This window comes from Sciurus vulgaris (assembly GCF_902686455.1).
Source record: "Sciurus vulgaris genome assembly, chromosome: 3".
Classification (NCBI taxonomy): Eukaryota; Metazoa; Chordata; class Mammalia; order Rodentia; family Sciuridae; genus Sciurus; species Sciurus vulgaris.
In genome coordinates this window covers 45,298,615-45,319,708 of record NC_136463.1, presented here as the reverse complement: position 1 = coordinate 45,319,708, position 21,094 = coordinate 45,298,615, and the positions used below count along the sequence as shown (strand labels likewise).

Sequence of the window (21,094 nt, the reverse complement as noted above, 5' to 3'; positions counted from 1 at the left end):
TCGGGTCATTACGTCCAAGAAGGCGTCATCGTTGCTATCCGCATGCGCGATGACGCACAACTACGTCACTGTCTCGCCCCACCCGCGGCGGGAATCCTCCGCAGGTGATCGTGGCTGATCGGAGCTTGGCGGCCAAGGATCTTGTAAAGGAGCGTGCAACCTGTGGTATCATGGCCGTCGCGTTACCGGCGGTCGTAGAGGAGCTCTTGAGCGAGATGGCCACGGCAGTGAAGGAAAGCGCGCGAAGTACGGGTCGTAGGCCGTGCGTGGCTGCGTCTTGAGCCGCAGACCACGTCCAGGCTGGAGTCGGGTTCGCTGGGACGGGCGGGCGCGGGGTTCCAGGCCCCATCCCGCTCGGTGCTGAGGCCTGTCCGAGCTGTATTCCCTTATGGCCCTATCCCTAAACCCCAGGCTCGTGAAAAAAATAAAATTAAAAAGAGACCTTTGGGTCATAAAAGTCAAATCCATTTAACAAATGAGGAACTGCAGTTGCTGGCACCACTCCCTCGGGGGGCGGACAGGCCAATGGGAACGGAGGCGCTGGGACTAGCATTGGGTACACGTGAGAGGGGATCCAAGGGCCTGGGGAGGTTGAAAAGGACTGAAACCAATGAGTTATGGAAAAGCTAGCTTTTAAATTATTTTATTCAAAACTTGAGTTTTTAAACATAATTTTTCTCAAGTCCTGATAACTTTAAGTACTCTGCATACACTTTGTTCAGAAAGTAAATATTTTAGGGTCACAAAGCCAAATGCATACGCAATTGCTGGAGTCAATCTGGATGCTCTAAAAGTACCTTTTTTCCAGGGACCAGCAGAGGGTGCTTTGTGCCCATGTCACTAAAATCACGGAGCCAGAACGATCTCAGCATATCAATGAAAAAGGATGTTTGAAATCAGAATGTATGGACTAATTCGAACTACTCTTGCAGTGTAAAGATGGCCACTCTATAAATAAAAGCCAAATTAGGTCTCAAAACTGCTTATTCTCTTGAATGATTGTGTCCTTTGAAATGGGTTATTTTGCATTACTGATTTTAAAGGACTGAGAAAAGTAAAGCAACTTTTGTTCTCTCATTTCAATCAGAATTTACTGGGGGTTAAGTATATGTGCTTAAAAGATTAGGCCAGCCAGGTATTTAAACATGTTCTGATTCCAGAAAGGATGTGGGGGAAGCCAATGTGTTTTCAGTTCAGTGTTTCTTGTCTAAGCTTGGATAACCTGAGAGTTCAGAATGCTAACTTTAACTGAAGTCCTTCAGAATGGATTAAACCTTAGCCTGACAATCTTGAAGGGGCACAGTAAGTGCTGTTGATACCCGTGGCTCCAACACAGGGACCACTGCCATTTAATCATGTTTATTTTTAGCAAAACTGTTTTTTAGTCATAGAACCTTCCTAACCCCGTTCTTTAGTGGTATTCTTTTTAAATCAAGATTCCAAGTTTACACTTGTGTAATGATATTTAAATTAGTTGTAGCCGAGCCATATAGGAAATTAAGGTTACATTTCCTGTGTTACTTTTTGGTTTCCCTGGAGTTAAAGTTGTCTTGGTTTGTTTAGTTTTTTGTATTTACCCATTCAACCTCACATTCTACCAGTGTTCTAAATCTCTACTCAACATGTTCAGATGAACAAGGTGTTCATCAATTTCATTTTTCTGAAGAAATCTCTCCTAGAGCGTTCTGACTTGCCTAATATGAACTGGCTGATCTCATCTGTCTCCTGAGATCTCCCTTCACCATTATTATCCTGGGAGTTCTCTTTACCTGTGTTGGGCCTTATGTTTAGTATATCCTACAATTTTCTTTTCTTGGTTTCCTGCTTTATTTTATGAAGCATAAGCTCTTGTAGCTTCGTGAAGAAGGAAATGAAAAGGGTGTGAGATGTACTTTTTAAGGCTTAGCATGTCTGAAAAAGTTTTTCTATCCTCACACTTAATTGATAGGTTGGCTAAGTATTAAATTATATGTTGGAAATAATATTTCTTGAGACATCTGAAAGCATTATTACGCTACCTTCTATCTTCTAGTGTTCCTCCTGATTTTTTATGTGACTTATTTTTCTGGAAGTTTGAATCACACTTGTCCCTCAGTATCCTTACAAGATTGGTTGTAGGACCTCCCATGGATACCACTGATGCTCAAGTTCTTTATTTAAAATGGCTTATAATCTATACACTTCCTCCCATAAACTTTAGAATCGTCTCTCAACTACTCATAATATTTGATACAATGTAAATACTACATAAGTAGTTGTTATGCTGTATTGCTTAGGGAATAATGGTAAAAAAAAAATCTGTACCTGTTCAGGTACAGGCACAAAGAATACTTTCCCAAATTTGTTTGTTTTGTTTTTGTTTTTACTCCAAGGCTGGTTGAATCACAGATGTAAAACCCATGGATTTGAAGGGTGAACTGTATCTTCTCTTTCTAATCAGTATTTTAGAGTCTTCTGATGAGGATTATTTTTGTTTTTTCACTCTCCCATGTGGGCAGTCAGTAACCTCTTTCAAACTAGAAATTCATATCCTTAATTCTGGGAAATTTTCTTGACTTACTGGATTGATGAGTTCCCTACATCCGTTTCCTCTGTTCTTTCTAATATTTCCATTATTCAGTTACTGAATGCCCTTTATTGTTCCTCTTGAGTGACATCATTTCTCCTATATTTCATTTTTTAAATTTTCTCCACTTCTTGGGAATTTCCTTCAACTGCATCTCCCAGATTCATGGTTGGTTTGTTTTTTGCTTTGTTTTGTTTTTTAATTTCTGCTGTTATATTTAATTTCCATTTCCCCTGAAGATCCCTTTATTATATCTTTTTTTTTTTATTGTAAACAAATGGGATACATGTTGTTTCTCTGTACATGGCGTAAAGGCATACCATTTGTGTAATCATAAATTTACATAGAGTAATGTTGTTTGATTCATTCTGTTATTTTTTCCCTTCCCCCCACCCCTCCCACCCCTCTTTACCCTCTATACAGTACTTCCTTCCTCCATACTTGCCCCCCTCCCTAACCCTAACTCTAACCCTAACACTAACCCTTCCCTCCCCCGCATTATGTGTCATCCTCCACTTATTAGCGATATCATTCGTCCTTTGGCTTTTTGAGATTGGCTTATCTCACTTAGCATGATATTCTCCAATTTCATCCATTTGCCTGCAAATGCCATAATTTTATCATTCTTTATGGCTGAGTAATATTCCATTGTATATATATATACCACAGTTTCTTTATCCACTCATCAATTGAAGGGCATCTAGGTTGGTTCCACAGTCTGGCTATTGTGAATTGAGCAGCTATGAACATTGATGTGGCTGTATCTCTGTAGTATGCTGATTTTAAGTCCTTTGGGTATAGGCCAAGGAGTGGGTCAAATGGAGGGTCCATTCCAAGTTTTCTAAGGAATCTCCACACTGCTTTCCATAGTGGCTGCACTAATTTGCAGCCCCACCAGCAATGTATGAGTGTACCTTTCTCCCCACATCCTCGCCAACACCTGTTGTTACTCGTATTCTTGATAATTGCCATTCTAATTGGGGTGAGATGGAATCTTAGGGTGGTTTTGATTTGCATTTCTCTTATTACTAGAGATGTTGAGCATTTTTCTATATGTTTGTTGATTGCTTGTAGATCTTCTTCTGTGAAGTGTCTATTCATTTCCTTAGCCCATTTGTCGACTGGATTATTTGAATTCTTGGAGTAGAGTTTTTTGAGTTCTTTATAGATTCTGGAGATTAGTGCTCTATCTGAAGTATGATTGGCAAAGATATTCTCCCACTCTGTAGGCTCTTTCTTCGCATTGCTGATAGTTTCCTTTGCTGAGAGAAAGCTTTTTAGTTTGAATCTATCCCAGTGGTTGATTCTAGCTTTTATTTTTTGTGCTATGGGAGTCCTGTTAAGGAAGTCTGATCCTAGACCAACAAGGTGAAGATTTGGACCTACTTTTTCTTCTATAATCTGCAGGGTCTCTGGTCTGATTCCGAGGTCCTTAATCCATTTTGAGTTTAGTTTCGTGCATGGTGAGAGATATGGGTTTAGTTTCATTCTGTTGCATATGGATTTCCAGTTTTCCCAGCACCATTTGTTGAACAGGCTATCTTTTCTCCATTGCATATTTTTGGCCCCTTTGTCTAGTATGAGAAAATTGTATTTATTTGGGTGTGTCCGTGTCCTCTATTCTATACCATTGATCTACCTTTCTATTTTGGTACCAATACCATGCCGTTTTTGTTACTATTGCTTTGTAGTAGAGTTGAAGATCTGGTATTGCAATACCCCCTGTTTCACTCTTCCTGCTAAGGATTGCTTTAGCTATTCTGGGTTTCTTATTCTTCCAGATGAATTTCATAATTGCTTGCTCTATTTCTGTAAGGTACATCATTGGGATTTTAATTGGAATTGCATTGAATTTGTATAGCACTTTAGGTAGTATGGCCATTTTGACAATATTAATTCTTCCTATCCAAGAACATGGAAGATCTTTCCATCTTCTAAGGTGTTCTTTAATTTCTTTCTTTAGTGTTGTATAGTTCTCATTGTAGAGGTCTTTCACCTCTTTTGTGAGATTGATTCCCAAGTATTTTATTTTTTTCGAGGCTATTGTGAATGGGGTAGTTTTCCTAATTTCTCTTTCTGAAGATTCATCACTTATGTATAAAAATGCGTTGGATTTCTGGGCATTGATCTTGTAACCTGCTACTTTACTGAATTCACTTATGAGTTCTAAGAGTTTTCTGGTGGAATTTCCAGGTTCCTCTAAATATATAATCATGTCATCAGCGAACAGGGATAGTTTGAGTTCTTCTTTTCCAATTCGTATCCCTTTAATTTCTTGGGTTTGTCTAATTGCTCTGGCCAGAGTCTCAAGAACAATGTTGAATAGAAATGGTGAAAGAGGGCATCCCTGCCTTGTCAGTTTTTAGGGGGAATGCTTTCAGTTTTTCACCATTTAGAATGATATTAGCCATGGGCTTAGCATAAATGGCCTTTACAATGTTAAGGAATGTTCCCACTATCCCTATTTTTTCTAGTGTTTTGAGCATGAAGGGGTGCTGTATTTTATCAAATGCTTTTTCTGCATCTATTGAAATAATCATGTGATTCTTGACTTTAAGTCTATTAATATGGTGAATTACGTTTATTGATTTCCTGATGTTGAACCAACCTTGCATCCCTGGGATGAAACCCACTTGATCATGGTGCACTATCTTTTTAATATGTTTTTGTATGCGATTTGCTAAAATTTTGTTGAGAATTTTTGCGTCGATGTTCATTAAGGATATTGGTCTGAAATTTTCTTTCCTTGATGAGTCTCTGTCTGGTTTAGGTGTCAGTGTGATATTGGCTTCATAGAATGAGTTTGGGAGGGTTCCCTCCTCTTCTATTTTATAGAATACTTTGAGAAGTATTGGAATGAGCTCTTCTTTAAAGGTTTTGTAGAACTCGGCTGAGAACCCATCTGGTCCCGGACTTTTCTTTGTTGGTAGGCTTTTGATGACTTCTTCTATTTCAGTACTTGAAATTGGCCTATTTAAATTGTGTATGTCCTCCTCGTTCAGTTTAGGCAATTCATATGTCTCTAGAAACCTGTTGATGTCTTCGAAATTTTCTATTTTGTTGGAGTATAGATTTTCAAAATAGCTTCTAATTTTGTTTTGTATTTCACTTGTGTCTGTTGTGATATTTCCTTGTTCATTCCGAATTTTAGTGATTTGGGTTTTCTCTCGTCTTCTCTTTGTTAGCGTGGCTAAAGGTTTATCAATTTTGTTTATTTTTTCGAAGAACCAACTATTTATTTTGTCAATTTTTTGTATTGTTTCTTTTGTTTCAATTTCATTGATTTCAGCTCTGAGTTTAACTATTTCCTGTCTTCTACTACTTTTGGTGCTGTTCTGTTCTTCTTTTTCTAGGGCTTTGAGCTATAGTGTTAGGTCGTTTATTTGTTGAGTTTTACTTCTTTTATTAAATGCGCTCCATGAAATAAATTTCCCTCTAAGTACTGCTTTCATAGTGTCCCAGAGATTTTGATATGATGTTTCTTTGTTCTCATTTACCTCTAAGAATTTTTTAATTTCCTTCCTAATATCTTCTGTTATCCATTCATCATATAATAGCATATTGTTTAATCTCCAGATGTTGGAATAGTTTCTGTGTTTTACTCTTTCATTTATTTCTAACTTCAATCCATTATGATCTGATAGAATACATGGTAGTGTCTCTATCTTCTTGTATTTGCTAACATTAGCTTTGTGGCATAAAACATGGTCTATTTTAGAGAAGGATCCATGTGCTGATGAGAAGAAAGTGTATTCGCTCTTGGTTGGATGGTATATTCTATAAATGTCCGTTAAATCTAAATTGTTGATTGTGTTATTGAGATCTATGGTTTCTTTGTTTAATTTTTGTCTGGAAGATCTGTCCAGTGGTGAGAGAGGCGTGTTAAAATCACCTAGTATTATTGTGTTATGGTCTATTTGGTTTCTGAAATTGAGAAGGATTTGTTTGACATACATGGATGAGCCACTGTTGGGGGCATAGATGTTTATGATTGTTATATCTTGCTGATTTATGCTTCCCTTAAGCAGTATGAAATGACCTTCTTTATCCTTTCTGACTAACTTTGGCTTGAAGTCCACATTATCGGAAATGAGGATGGATACTCCAGCTTTTTTGCTGAGTCCATGTGCATGGTATGTTTTTCCCCATCCTTTCACCTTTAGTCTATGGGTATCTTTTTCTATGAGGTGAGTCTCTTGCAGGCAACACATTGTTGGATCTTTCTTTTTAATCCAATCTGCCAGTCTGTGTCTTTTGATTGATGAATTCTGGTCATTAACATTCAGGGTTATTATTGAAATATGATTTGTATTCCCGGTCATTTGGTTCATTTTTTAAATTTTATTTATTTATTTGTTTGACACAACTTGTTTCCTCCTTTATTTGACAATTCCTTTAGGATAATTCCTCCCTTTGCTGATTTGCTGCTTTGTTTTTCATCTCTTCCTCATGGAATATTTTGCTGAGAATGTTCTGTAATGCTGGCTTTCTTTTTGTAAATTCTTTTAGCTTTTGTTTATCATGGAAGGATTTTATTTCATCGTCAAATTTGAAGGTAAGTTTTGCTGGGTATAAGATTCTTGGTTGGCATCCATTTTCTTTCAGGGCTTGAAAAATGTTGTTCCAGGCCCTTCTAGCTTTTAGGGTCTGGATTGAAAAATCTGCTGATATGCGTATTGGTTTCCCCCTGAATGTAATTTGGTTCTTTTCTCTCACAGCCTTTAAAATTCTGTCTTTATTTTGTATGTTAGGTATTTTCATTATAATGTGCCTTGGTGTGGGTCTGTTGTAATTTTGTGTATTTGGAGTCCTATAATCCTCTTGAACTTGATTTTCCATTTCATTCTTCAGATTTGGGAAATTTTCTGATATTATTTCATTGAATAAATTGTTCATTCCTTTGGCTTGTTTCTCTAGGCCTTCCTCAATCCCAATAATTCTTAAATTTGGCCTTTTCATGATATCCCCATAGTTCTTGTAGATTCTGTTCATGATTTCTTACCATCTTCTCTGTTTGTTCAACTTTGTTTTCAAGGTTAAATATTTTGTCTTCAATATCTGAGGTTCTGTCTTCCAGGTGTTCTATCCTATTGGATATGCTTTCTATGGAGTTCTTAATTTGGTTTATTGTTTCCTTCATGTCAAGGATTTCTGTTTGGTTTTTTTTCAATATCTCTAACTCTTTATTGAAACGATCTTTTGCTTCCTGTATTTGCCCTTTTAACTGTCGATTGATGCGATCAATCAATGCTTGCATTTGCTCTTTCATCTCATCATTCAGTGCGTGCATTTGCTCTTTCATCTCATCGTTTGCTTCTCTGATCATTTTAATTATGTACATTCTGAACTCCTTTTCTGTCATTTCCTCCGCCATGCTGTCATTGGGTTTTATTGATGTAACATCTAAATTTGTTTGCAGCATTTTCTTTCCTTGTTTTCTCATTTTGTTCAGGTATCAGTGGACCACTGAGATATTGCAGATTTCCTCTCTTGACTTACAGTGTCCCTGAAGATTTCTATATATATCCCCCCCTTAGCCTTCAGTAGGCTGAAGTCTTGGAGGAAGTTGATAGTGCGGTGCTCCACAAGGAAGCTGCCTCTCTAGGAGTGGTGGCCTTCAGGTGGGGTATAATCCCTGCTAGTGGGCAGAGGTGCCTCCACTTGTTGACCAATGGTCATCCAAAGGGGACCTAGGCTGCGGGCTGAGGCAAGGCCTGTTTGGGCCTAAGTCTCTGGTTTTACCGTCCTTGTGGGGAAACCTCACCCGGCAGGGAAGACTCACCCGGTGGGGAGGTCTTGCTGGTCAGTTCCCTCCTAGAGGTTCCCCTCAATTTACAGCTACCGCCTGGGCTGGGCTGCCTTCCTCTGCAAAGTTCCCAGGGGCCCGGCCCTACCTCCTGGGCCTGGGAGCCTCACCCTTCGCAGATGAATCTCCTTAGGCTGCCCCTCCTCAGAGAATCTGCCCGCAGGCCTGGAACCTTCGCTCCGCCCTAAGCCTGTCTCTGTGCGGCTCTTCCATCAAGAAGCCTCCTAGATCCTGGGACCCTGCTCTGCACCTTATCGCCTGGCTATCCTCTGAGCAGCCACCTGGGGCCCCGTACAATCGCTCTGAGTCCCAGAGACCCGCCACACACCTCTTCCTCCAGACAGCCACCCAGTATTCTGGTGCGGTCACTAGGAGTCCAAGCAACTCACTGTGTGCCTCCTCCTCCCACCAACCACCCGTAGCCCGGGGCAATCAATCACTCCGAGTCGAAATGACCCTCCCTGTTCCTCCTCCTCCTCCAGGTAACCCCCCAGTTGTTCAGGAGCGGTCACTCTGAGTGGCTCTGAATCCACGTGACCCGCTGCGTGCATCCTCTGGGCAGCCGCCCAGAGCTCTGGTGCGGCCACTCAAGACCAAGCGACCCACCACGCTTCTCCTCCAGGCAGCCCCCCTGTGTTCAGGAGCTGTCACTTTAAGTCCAAACAACTCACCACTCGCCTTCTCCTCTGAGCAGCCGCTTGGAGCGCTAATGCAGTCACTGCGAGTCCAAACGCCCCGCCGCGCTCCTCCTCCTCCTCCTCCTAGTCCTCCGGGCAGGCCCCGGTGTTCAGAAGTGGTTGCTTAGAGTCCAAACAGCTTGCCGCGCGGCTTCTCCTCTGGCAACCGCCTGTAGCTCTGGTGTAGTCACTCTGAATCCAAGCGGCCGCGCTCCTCTTCCTCCTCCTCGTCCTCAGGGCAGGCCCCGGTGTTCAGAAGCTGTCGCTTAAGAGTCCAAACCGCTCGCCGCTCGGCTTCTCCTCTGGCAACCGCCTGTAGCTCTGGTGCAGTCACTCCAAATCCACGTGGCCACACTCCTCCTCCTCCTCTTCAGGGCAGACCCCGGTGTTCTGAGTCCACACAGCTCTCCTCGCCACTCCTCCCCTGGGCAGCCGCCGGAGCCCCAGTGGTTGCTCCAAGTCCCAGCGCTGTGCCGAGCGGCCTCCTTTACGGCGCTCCCAGTTGTCCGAGTTCACTTCCCTTTATTATATCTTGTGCCTGTTTTACAGTTGCTTAGCTTGTTTTTCCTCTGATAAGATTAATAGGTGTTTGAAATATTTTCTCTCTGCAGTTTTTTTCTCTAATTAGCTTGCCTCTGTTTTGTTCTTTGTCATCTTTGTTGGCCAGTAATCCTTAGTTGTCAAGTATGTTTAAGAGTGAAGACTCTGGAAGTAGAAGAGCTTAGGGATGGTTAATATCCTTATAATTGTTTTTACTAGGCTAGTTTGGGAATCCATTCCAGTGTCATTCCTCTTGGCTTGGTCAGATTCCCCAGGAAAGACTTCCAGTCTTCTGCCAAGAGGGTGAAGGCCTGATTGTATTACAAGAGCCATATTGGGGAAGAGAGCAGGAGGTCTCCCTGTTTTTCATGTGACACCTTAGCTCCACCGTGCCTAGAATTTTCCTCTAGTCCAGATATCCTGTGTTTGAATCTCTCCAGAAAATAAGCCTAGTCTTTTGCCAAAGTGTGGGAACAGGAGTCATCTACAGCTAGGCAGGGGAACTAGAGTCCTATTACTTCTTAAACTTAGAATCTTTCTTATCTTAGTGTCCCTGCTTGATACCCACCTCCAGAACAATCTGGTACCACCAGTTTTTGAGTGTTTCTTTTTTTGGGGGGGAGGGCAGTGTTGAGGGGAGGAAGATAGGGGAGAAATACTGGATTCTGTAATTAAATCAGGTTGGTACTTACCTGTCCCACTGCTAGCCTAGGATTTAATTTTTTCAGATCTTGTAAATTATTTTTCACTTTTCTATCAGCTTTCAGTTTGTCTTAGCTGTTGTTTCTCCCTGTCTTTCTCATTCTTGAGAGCTTATGATTTTTTTACTGTTTCAGGCAGATTTAGGGAAGGAACAAAATTATATGCATAGGTTCAGTTTGTAATTTGTAAGTCTTTTTGGTGATAATCTTTTTAAGACTTTTTTGTGTTTGTAGTCTAGTTTAACATGATTAACTTTTTTTCCATTCCAATTTTACAGTTCCTGATGAGCATCTATTATCGTAAGTACATACACTGTTGTGTTTTGATTTTTTTTTTTAAACATTAAGGGCCAAATCTTTCAATATTGATTCTTAACTTTTAAAACTACTCTTACTAAACTAGTTAGCTACTACATATTTTGTACATAATTTTTAAAAATCTCAAATGAATAGCCAACACCATAATACAAGGCATTCCTATATTGCCCTATTTGCAGCTCTTCTTTAACATTTTTCTAGAAATTATATCTGTTACACTTACACATAAAAAAATTAGAAGTATACCTGTCTTCAAATAAAGACAAATATTATTTGCAAATGATATCACTATTTAAAGAAAAGAGAATAAAATATGGCCAATTATTTTACAAAATCAAAAATCATTTTCCTTCATGTCACAAAATCCAAGAATACAATTACAATCTCAATAGCAACAAAAAAGTAAAAGCTACCTAGGAATAAGTGCTACTCAGTTGTTTTGGTTTTGGTTTTTGGTGGTACTGGGGATTGAACCCAGGAGCACTCTACCACTGAGCTATAGCCCCAGCCCTACCCCCTGGTTTTTTTTTGTTTTTTTTTTTTTTTTTGAGAAAGGATCTCAAAAGTTGCCCATGCTGGTCTCAAACTTGAGATCCTCCTGCCTCAGCCTCTCAGCTAAGATTACAGTCATGCCCAGTAATTAGCTTAATGATAAGGAAGTAGAATTTAGGAAAATGCTTTAACTTTTTATCAAATTCTTGATTTTTTTATAAGAATTACACATTATAACAAAAATTAATTAGTACTTTAAAAACAAAGAAAATAAGCAAATCATTAAAAAATGCATCTAGCCAAAAACTTTGCAGAAAATACAAAATAATTAGATAACTGTTCATCTGTAAAACTGGCAACCAGAGAAAATTTTGGCAGAAATTTGGAGAGGGGCATAACTGATACCTTGCTGGGAGGAATGTAAATTGAAAAGTAACCTGGCAACAGGAAATAATAGCCTTGAAAATACAGTTTTTGACCTAGATATTCTACTTATAAGTATATTCCAAGGGAGTAATCATAGATATTCATAAAGATTTTACAATGAGTATATTCATCCAGTATTGTTTATGGTAGTAGTAAAACAAAAATGCTGGAAGCAATCTATCCAAAATAGTTGGGGAGAATAAAAGTAAAACTCTTCGTAGCCATTTTGTGTTCAAGAAATGCTCACAGTAGGTCCTAAAGAAGACAAAGCAGGTTTAAAAAATTTCTAAAGTCAACTGTGATTATCTTTAATTCATAAGGTTTTCACCATGTTTTTTTTTCTTTTTTTATTAACTAAATCTTCAACATGTTTAATATAAAAATTCTAAAGACTTCTTTCCCATCCCTTCAGTAGTTTTGCACATTAGAGTATAGGAAAATGAAGTAATTTTTAATTTCTAAAACACTATCATATATATGTATGTGTATACATGTCTACATGTACACATGTGTGTATATGTATATGTGCACACACGTTCTGTGTATAATAAAATACAAAAATAATAGTAGGAAGGAAACAAATAAATGTTTGGAGCTAGAGCTAGATAATGCTCAGTGGTATAGAATGTGCTTAGCATGTTTGAGGCCCTTAATTCAATTCCCAACACATACACACACACCAAAAAAAAAAAGCCAGAGAGAGAGAGAAAGAAAGAAAGGAATGTGACTCCAAAAGGATGAAAGAAAGATTGGAAGAAATACAATGTAGCACTACACAGAAGTATAAAAGAGGGCTTCTTTATCAGTATAAGTTACTCCTTTTATTTAAAAAACCAAGAACATCTGAAATAAATGAACAAGAATATTAATGCACATTAATTCTGAGAAGTGAATAAGTCCATGGATTTTGCTATATTTTCTTTTTTTCCAAATTAAAGTGAATTTTTTTTAAATGTAAGGATGGAATGGCGTGGGGTGGGGTAGCTCAGTGGTAGAGTGCTTGCCTAGCATGCATAAGTGGGTTCCATCCCCAAAACTGTCAAAAAGAAAAGAGTTCTGAGGATGGTAAACCTTTGGGTCAAGTAACTAAGATGACTGGCAATCAGCCCTTCTAATCTGAAACCTTTTTATTTCCCAGGCTGAAGTTTATCTTTGGCTCATCAGCCATTCAGGCCTTGGACCTAGTTGATCGACAGTCCATCACTTTAATCTCATCACCCAGTGGAAGGCACGTTTACCAGGTAAAAAGTCTAGAAGTGGGGATAATCTCAACACAAACCCTTAGGACAAAATGTTTTCTTGTATCTCTATGGAAGATGATGACCAGCTTGAAGTATTTCCTAACTGTTGAAAAGGTTTTGATCCAACTTAGTAAAGTTAACATATTTTTAATTTTTTAAATTTTTATGTGTTGGGTCTGGGGTTGTAGCTTAGTGGTAGAGCACTTGCCTAGCATGCATGAGGCACTGCGTTTGATCCTCAGCACCACATAAATAAATAAAATAAAGGTATTGTGTCCATCTGCAACTAAAAATTTTTAAATTTGTATGTATTTATTCAAAATTGACAAAAACTGCATACTTATGGTGTACAAAATGGTGTTTTCATATATGTATACCTTGTGGGATGACTAATTCAGGCCATTAACATGTCCGTTACCTCACATACTTCTTTTTTTGTAGTAAGACCAAATTAAAATCTACTCTTAGAAAATTTCAAGTATACAATACATCGTTGTTAACTATTATTATGATATTGTACAGTAGGTCCCTGAACTTATTCTGCCTAATTGAAATCTTATACTCTTGGACCGCCATCTCCTATAATCCCCAACCTCTTGATAACCACCGTTTTCCTTTTTGAGCCTTGAGTTTTGACTGTTTCAGATTTCACATATAAGTGAGATCATGCAGTAGTATTCCTTCTTTTTGTGCCTGTCTTGTTTCATGTAATTACTATCAAGGCATTTTAGTAATTAAGAGAAATATTTTCAAGAAATATTTTTGGTGGGATTGTATAGAACCAGCAATAATGTAAAAAGGCTATTTGTCAGGTCTAATGGAATACAGTCAACTTTTGCTTTCTTATTGTCGATAATAGAGGCACCCACCCCCAATAAATTTATTGATATTTACATCTTGTTGATAATCTTGCTTATAGGCAAAAGCCAAAATGTATTTTGAGGCCCTTCCACATACTCAGAATGCTCTATCAAAAATGATCTTTCAAAACTGTTGTCAATAAATAACTAAGGGTCAGACTGCTGACTGCAGTCTACTTGGACCTGAGTTTTGCCCTCTTCAATCTTATGATAGGGTTAGATAGATTTGTGAAGTAACAGCCTCTTATCAGACTCTGAATTACTTTTATGTGTTATTGATTATTCCCACCAAAAGTCTGCAAAGTATATTTTGCAGGATACTTAAATGAAGAAAAATAAAGTAACAGTTGCATCTGGTTACCTCACACTGCCTGTTCTAAAATCTGAGACTAGAATAAAGACTCTTTAAACAGCCAGCCAAACTAACTGCTACTCCCCCAGGCTATATGAGACAAAGGTAAGTGCAGCTGGAAGACAGTCTTATGAAATGAAAATATTGGCAGTGGTGTTCTGGCTTAGAAGCCATCAGCCTTTATCTACTGTCCAGGCTTTGCTGAAGACCAGGACATAGGAATTTTTTCATTGTTTGAATTCTGGTTTTTTTTTACAGTGAACTTCTCAGAGCCAAGACCAGTCAGTTAACTCATTGAGAGATCATATCAGTTAATTCTTAAGAAATAAATGACTTGAGCAAAGCCTGCCTGGACAAACAGGTGCCTTTGCTCAGTGAATTCACTTGCCATTCCACATTACAGCATAGACCTGGCAGAGTCATCCTGTTTCCTCATTAAGGAGAATAATGTTGGATGCTACAGTTAAAACTTTGAACAGTATTTTCCTACTTACAGATGAATAATCAGTCACTGAATTTATTGTTTACACATGAGTAGGTACTTCTATAATCTTTTCTAGTATTTCATGTTTGGAGTTTTGGGGTTTTTTTAATCTTTATTTTATTTATTTATTTTTATGTGGTGTGAGGATAAAACCCAGTGACTCCACACATGTGAGGGAAGCTCTCTGCCCAGGAGCCACAACCCCAGCCCCTGTGTTTGGTTTTTATATCACCTAAACACCTAAAGCTAGAGGAGCCCATCACATTTTCTCCATGTCTTTTAGTTTTGGAATTTTGGTCTCAGTTCCATTATCAGCATAACTCTTGACCTGCACAAGCAGGTGTCTGGGTTGACCTCTAGTTCTGGATCTCATCATTAATTCAAATCTTAAAGTTCTTGTTTAACATATTTTAATTATTGTTGACTTCTTGTTCCTCCCAGTGTTCAGTGTGACTTGTTTAGTTTTTGTCATTCACATCCTATATTATATTCCATTGTTTTGTTAGCCATAAAAACTCTGACTTTCTAGAATTGTGACTGTCAGCTTGGACTTTGATTTAAATGAAACTGAAGAAATCTTTATACACACTCAAGTTAACATTAATGGTTGCATTGTATGGTAATACAGTAAGAATTTGGTTTAAGTCAGGGGCTGTGTAAAAAGATAGAAGCTGAGGACTGGGGCTGTGGCTCAGTGGTAGAATGCTTGCCTCACATGTGTGAGGCACTGGGTTCAATTCTCAGCACCACATATAAATAAATAAATAAAATAAGGTACATCAACAACTAAAAAATATATTCAAAGAAAGATAAAAATAAATCAAACACTGCCTTGTCTTTCCACAAGACACCTTTATTCCATAAGTCAACCCTAATAGTCTTACTGTCACCAGATGTAATGTGTACTTATTCTAAACTCACCATTTTGTTGTTACACCTGAGCTGCTTTTTAGAAACTTTGGCTCAATTTGAGAAGGAGTGGCTGAATTATGCTGTGGTAACCATGACCTCCAAATCTGAAAGGCTTACAGAAATAAAATTCTCCATCTCCTTCATGCCACACATCCATCAGGAGTCAACTGTAGCTCTGCTCTCAAGCACTTCAGTTTAGGGATCCTACTTAGTAAAGCCACCCCTATGTGGAACTCAAAGTTAAGAAGGCCTGGTGTGCTACAATTTTTAACATTTCTGCCTAGCTGTTCATATTTTGCTGGCTAAAAAGCAAGTCACATAGCCAACCTATATTCATTTGGAATAGGAATATATAATCCTTTTTCCAGAAAGAAATAATACAACTTACTGCTGCGAAGTATCATAAGAGGCTTGTAGTAGTCATAAAATAAAGCTGTTACCCATGAATGTATGACCATCCAGGTGGGTCACTTCCTTAGAACCTAACTGAAGTCACAGTTAACTGTGAACTTCCTCTAAGTGAAGTTCCTATAAATCCAATCTGAGTGTCCTCTTCTTTACATGTACATTCTTAAAATCATACTTCTGAGAATAAGCATTCCAAAGTATGAGTGGATGAACTAGGAGCAATTCCCGTAAGAGGATATCATTTTTCCATTGAAGGGTGAAGAAATTGAATTAAATTTTCCCTAAGGTCAATTTCCAGTTCTAAACATTTGTAACTCAGATTTTTGCCTGATTATTGGGTTCATTAGTTGTCCACTGCTAGATAAGGAGGAAGCAAATGCAGAATTTACTCTTTTGATGGTACATACTGCCTTTAGCAGTTGAACATTTTACTTTGAGTCTTAGCCAGCCTGTGAAAGGATCAGGCAAGGGAACCTCCGTAGAATTTATCCCCATCCTTAAGTCACCGGGCATTTGTTCAACGTAGTTCAGGAAGCATTCTGATAGATAAAGAGCCCTGCAAAAAGAAGGAAACACTGAATCATTCAAGTTGGTGCAGAATCCCAGAGGCTTATGCCTAAGTTTATTTCTAGAGAGAAAAGATAAAGGAGATAACTAAAGAAAGAAAAATTCTAAGGGTTTATTCTTTGGTAGTTTGGAAACCCAAGAATTATTAATTTCTCTGTTGGATGTTGGTGAGTTTTCTTTAGGATGAAGTGGGAAATAATCTGCTTTAATGTTCTCCCTTCAGTTAAGTCTTCCGGGTGTACTAGGTCAGTTTCTCTATTCATACTTAGTGGTGTAGGTGATATGTTCATATAGGAAATATGTAAGATGTGGTTTTAATACCTAATTTAAACTGGGACTAAAATCTTTAATGGTTACAGCAGGCATCTTACCCAGTCATTGGCCATTCCTGGAAATCTAGGAACCCCCAAGGAATTCTGTTGATTTTGTCATAAAACTTTACCAGAATGGCTATGGAGGTGGCACAAGCCTGTAATCCCAGCTGCTCAGGAGGCTAAGGCAAGAGAATTGCAAGTTTGAAGCCAACTTGGGCAATATAGTGAGATCCTATGTTAAAATCAAATTTTAAAAAAGGGCTGGAGATGTATCTCAGTGATAGAGCCCCCCTGGGTTCAGTCCCCTGTACCACCACCCCCCAAAAGAGATGGCTACATCATGTGAACCAGTGAACATATGACACAGAAGCACACACTTGAATCTGCTATTTCAGGTTAGTCTTACCTGTTGCTTTATTCTCTGTGAGGGAGAAAGAGAAAAGATCCTTGGAGTGCTGACATTATATGACAGTATAAATTAAGGGGGGGGGGGGAAAGGCCTGTAATCCCAGTGATTTGGGAAGCTATTTGAGGAGAATCACAAGTTCAAATCCAGCCTCAGTAACTTGGTGAGACCCTTTGACAAAATACAAAATGAAAAGGGGTGGGGAAGTGACTCATTAGTTGAGTGCCCCCGGGTTCAGTCCCTGGTACCAAAAAAATTTTAAGAAAAAAAATTTTTAAAGGTCCTGTGCTTTTTCATTTAGATTACCTTCAAGCCTAAATATAACCTGAAGGCCCTGTAACAAATAATCTTCTAGTTTGGAAATTAACTCAAGAAATGAAACACTGAGTTAGTCAGCTTCCCGCCCTGTAACAAATATCTGAGATAAATCAACTTGAAAAGAAGGTTTATTTTGTTTGTTTCAGAGGTTTCAATCCTTGGTCCTGTTCTTTTGGGCCTATGGCAGCAAATTATGTACATGGCAAGAATATGTGGTGAATGAGGCCTATTAACCTCATAGCAAACAAAGCAGAGAGAAGAGAGGCACAGGGTCCCAACATCCCCTTCAAGGGCACAGTCCTAGTGGCCTAACTTACTCCCACTAGGCCTGTGTCCTAAAGGTTCTGCCACCTCCCAGTAGTGCCACAGAATGGCAACAAAACCTTTAACACATGGGCCTTTTGGGCACGTTCAAGATCCAAACTAGAGTAAGCTCCCAACCAAAAGGTTTTGACTACCTGGCGGAAAAGAGACCTCCAACAGATTTGTCCAGTAAGGAGCGAGGCTGTAGCTCATCTTAGCTCTGGTTTAATCCCCAAAAACAGAGGGTGGGAGGGGACACGACACCAAATTTGTCCAATCATATAACCAACAAATCTTGTTAGATCTTACGTCCCTTTACCTGTCTTTTGTGTTCTTTTGACTGCCATGAAGTTTTTTGTTCTTAGACTGAGCCTCTTAATAACCCCACATATATCTACATCCTCCTTCCATCCTGCTAAATGAGTGGGCAGATCTGGGCTTGCCTCTTTTCCGGAGACCTCCATCCTGAGCAGCTGAGTCATCCCTTTTGCAGGATTCTTTATTCTCCCCACCCTCAAATGTTTTTCATAGGCCCTTCTCTACTTTCTTCTGAGACCTGTCTTACTCCTGCCTGACCACTCACCCTATACCTGTTTTCACACTCTTTTTAGGTGTGTGGTAAAAGCTTCAGAAACATGCACATGCTGTGAAATACCAAAGGTTAAGAAAAAACACAATAAAATGTAGATGAGAGAAGATTTTCCCTCCACATCTTGATAGTCAGCACATGGAGTAAGTTCTCTGATTCACTAAGCATAGGAACAAAATGGTCTGTGTGGATGGTTGAACTAGCCTGAAACTCTTCAGTTCCCATTGTCCTAAAGGGTAAGCACCGAGAGGCAATGAAGAGTTTGCATTGCTCCAGGAAAAGAAATTGAGTTTCCCCTTCTACGTAAAGCATTACTGCATTTCTTTCCAGTGCAGTTTGCAGAGACTTTGAGTCATTAAATGGATAAAGGGAAAGAGGTGGTACCCAGAAGCATACCTACTGAGAGCTGATCCATTTGTCCTTTTCTTCCTAGGTACTTGGAAGTTCTGGTAAAACATACACGTGTTTGGCTTCTTGTCATTACTGTTCATGTCCTGCGTTTGCATTCTCAGTGCTACGGAAGGGTGACAGCCTACTGGTAAGGCTGGGGAAGGCTCTTGCCACCCGTAGCAAGGGGAGAAATTGCTAGCCCTTATTTCATGTTTTAAGAGTTGCACAAAATGGGAATTTTTTTTCTGGGGATTGAACCCAAAGGTGCTTTACCACTGAGCTACAGTCCAAGCCCTTTTATTTTGAGATAGGGTCTTGCTAAGTTGCCCAGACCGTGAATTTGCAGTCCTACTACCTTAGTCTCACAAGTAGCTGCGATTACTGGTATGTGCCACATTGCCCAGTTACAAAATGCCAATTTTACTGTATCGAAACAAATAATTTATTGCCTTGATTTCAGTGATTCTTTTGGATTTAGCCTCTCCTAATGTCCTTTATAGAACTACATTGGTTTCCTGCTTTTTTATTTGAAAGGTCATGGGTGCAGCTTTGGGGCAGATAGGAAGGTAACCCTGGAAGTTGGCACTCAGGAAGTAGAAGGTCCAATAAAAATTGAAGATAAATTGGATATTGGCAACTTGTATATACCCAGCTCTAGCCATGAGGTATATATCTTCCTTCTACCTGATAAGACAGCCTGGTGGGCTGAGGTTGTGGCTCAGTAGTAGAGTGCTTGCTTAGCACGCATGAGCCCTGGGTTCAATCCTCAGCACCACGTAAAAATAAAGGTATTGTGTCCACCTACAACTAAAAAATATAAAAAAAAAAAAAAAAGAGTGGTGCTACACTCAACCTTCACATGGGGCAGGAATGCTTTAGTCTGTCCCTCCTGTCTTTGCTGATTTCCTCGGCAGCCAGAGCATCAAGCAAGAACAGGACATATCTACATACTCATGCCCTCCCGAGAGGTCACTATTTCTCAAGTCTTGCCAAAGAAGATGATAATGGAGTCCACCCCATTCTTGCCTTTCTTTTACACTGTTAATTTCTTAAACATCTTGGGAACTGGATGCCAAGTTGGTATCCCATTGTGCAAGAGGCCACATTCATAGCTCATGTGCCATAAGTATTTGTCACCTATAAAACGACAAGATTGAATGAGGGCCTCTTCAAGATCTGAAGCTGTGTTCTGTGACATAAGGTCCAATTGCATCATCTCCCCAGAGTAGCAGATAGGCTAGTATATGCCAGAGTTTTGCCACTGCTCCTCTCTGATGCTCAGCCCTGCCCCTGAAGTATAACAGTGATTAAGTGAATAGACTATAGGTTCTGAGCATATGGTTAAAATGGAGTTAATACCTGTCCTCATGGGTGGCTGTCAGATAAGTGAGATAATGTGTGAGAAGCACTGAGGAACAGTACTTCTGAGTACTCACTGAGTACCTCAAGGAATGTTAGCCATTGCCTTGACAGCTTTCTAAAAGCAAGGAAGAACCTAACTGAAATCATAGCAAATCACAGGTAGACTGGCCAGTGGTGGCCCTGCTTATCCTAATATGTCTGTATGTTTTGTGTTCCAGTGTAAGCATCTCTTGGCAATTTATCTTAGTCAGGTTATGAGGACCTGTCAGCAGTTAAGTGTCTCTGACAAGCAATTGACAGACTTGTTATTGATAGAGAAGAAACAAGAAGCATAACAAGTACAGATGGAATATCATCATCTTTCAAAAGTCCCATTGAGAAATACTTTCAACTTGTCATGATTCTCAAGGAAAAGAGATGAAATGCATCTTCCAGAAACTTGTTACCCTCCCTTTTCCTCCTGGATTATAGGAGGAACTCTGGGTTGGAGCCAAGGCGAGGGAGGGTGTGCATATGGTTTGGAGCCCTGTGATGTCTTCTCATGAAAAACTTGGACCAGCCTCTGAACCACTTGGGCAAAAAATGTCCTTGGATGGAATCAAGCACTGTAGCCTGAAATAAAGTCTAATACCATGCTGTGTCCACAATTAGCTTCTTAAGTGACTGAAATAGTAGTAATTCTTAAAAGGTTGAGATGGCTGGTCAAATTGAGTAAGAACAAGTTTAGATGAACATGTATTGGTTCTTTTCTTGAGGTCCAGAAAATCACTCAGCAACATTAGAGCAGAGCAGAGAGATGCTAAACAACAGTAAGTGTGAAAAGACTCTCAGGTTCTGGTTTCATTAAGCTTCTGGTATCTGTGGTTTTGTGCCAAATCAGCTTAATTGGACTGTTGTTAGAGATGCAGCCTCTAAAACCACAGAGCTGGGTTTATTCTGCATGCAAATCAGGGCTTTATAATGGGACAAATGAAAGAACAGACTAAAAATCTGTCCTGGGAAGAAGCTACAGATACTACTAGGGATTTTCCAGTCTGAAGAATAAAAGGCAGATTTTAAAAG

General features: G+C 39.4%; 2 protein-coding genes across 2 annotated transcripts in view; one reads left to right on the top strand and one right to left on the bottom strand.

Moving 5' to 3' along the window:
* Positions 1 to 36: 36 nt before the first annotated feature.
* ZSWIM7 (zinc finger SWIM-type containing 7) lies at positions 37 to 21,005 on the top strand. The gene is made up of 5 exons (XM_079131729.1): positions 37 to 246; positions 10,569 to 10,590; positions 12,665 to 12,767; positions 18,714 to 18,818; positions 20,251 to 21,005. Exons 1-5 carry the CDS (start codon positions 171 to 173, stop codon positions 20,365 to 20,367), a joined length of 423 nt encoding a protein of 140 aa, XP_078987855.1. The 5' UTR covers positions 37 to 170; the 3' UTR covers positions 20,368 to 21,005.
* The window catches only part of ADORA2B (adenosine A2b receptor), a 33,155-nt gene continuing 24,834 nt past the window's right edge, over positions 12,774 to 21,094 (bottom strand). Inside the window, exon 3 of the mRNA XM_079131702.1 lies at positions 12,774 to 16,339. Within this exon, the coding sequence (XP_078987828.1) occupies positions 16,141 to 16,339 (199 nt within the window). The 3' untranslated portion in view covers positions 12,774 to 16,140. The remainder of the gene's footprint in view (positions 16,340 to 21,094) is intronic.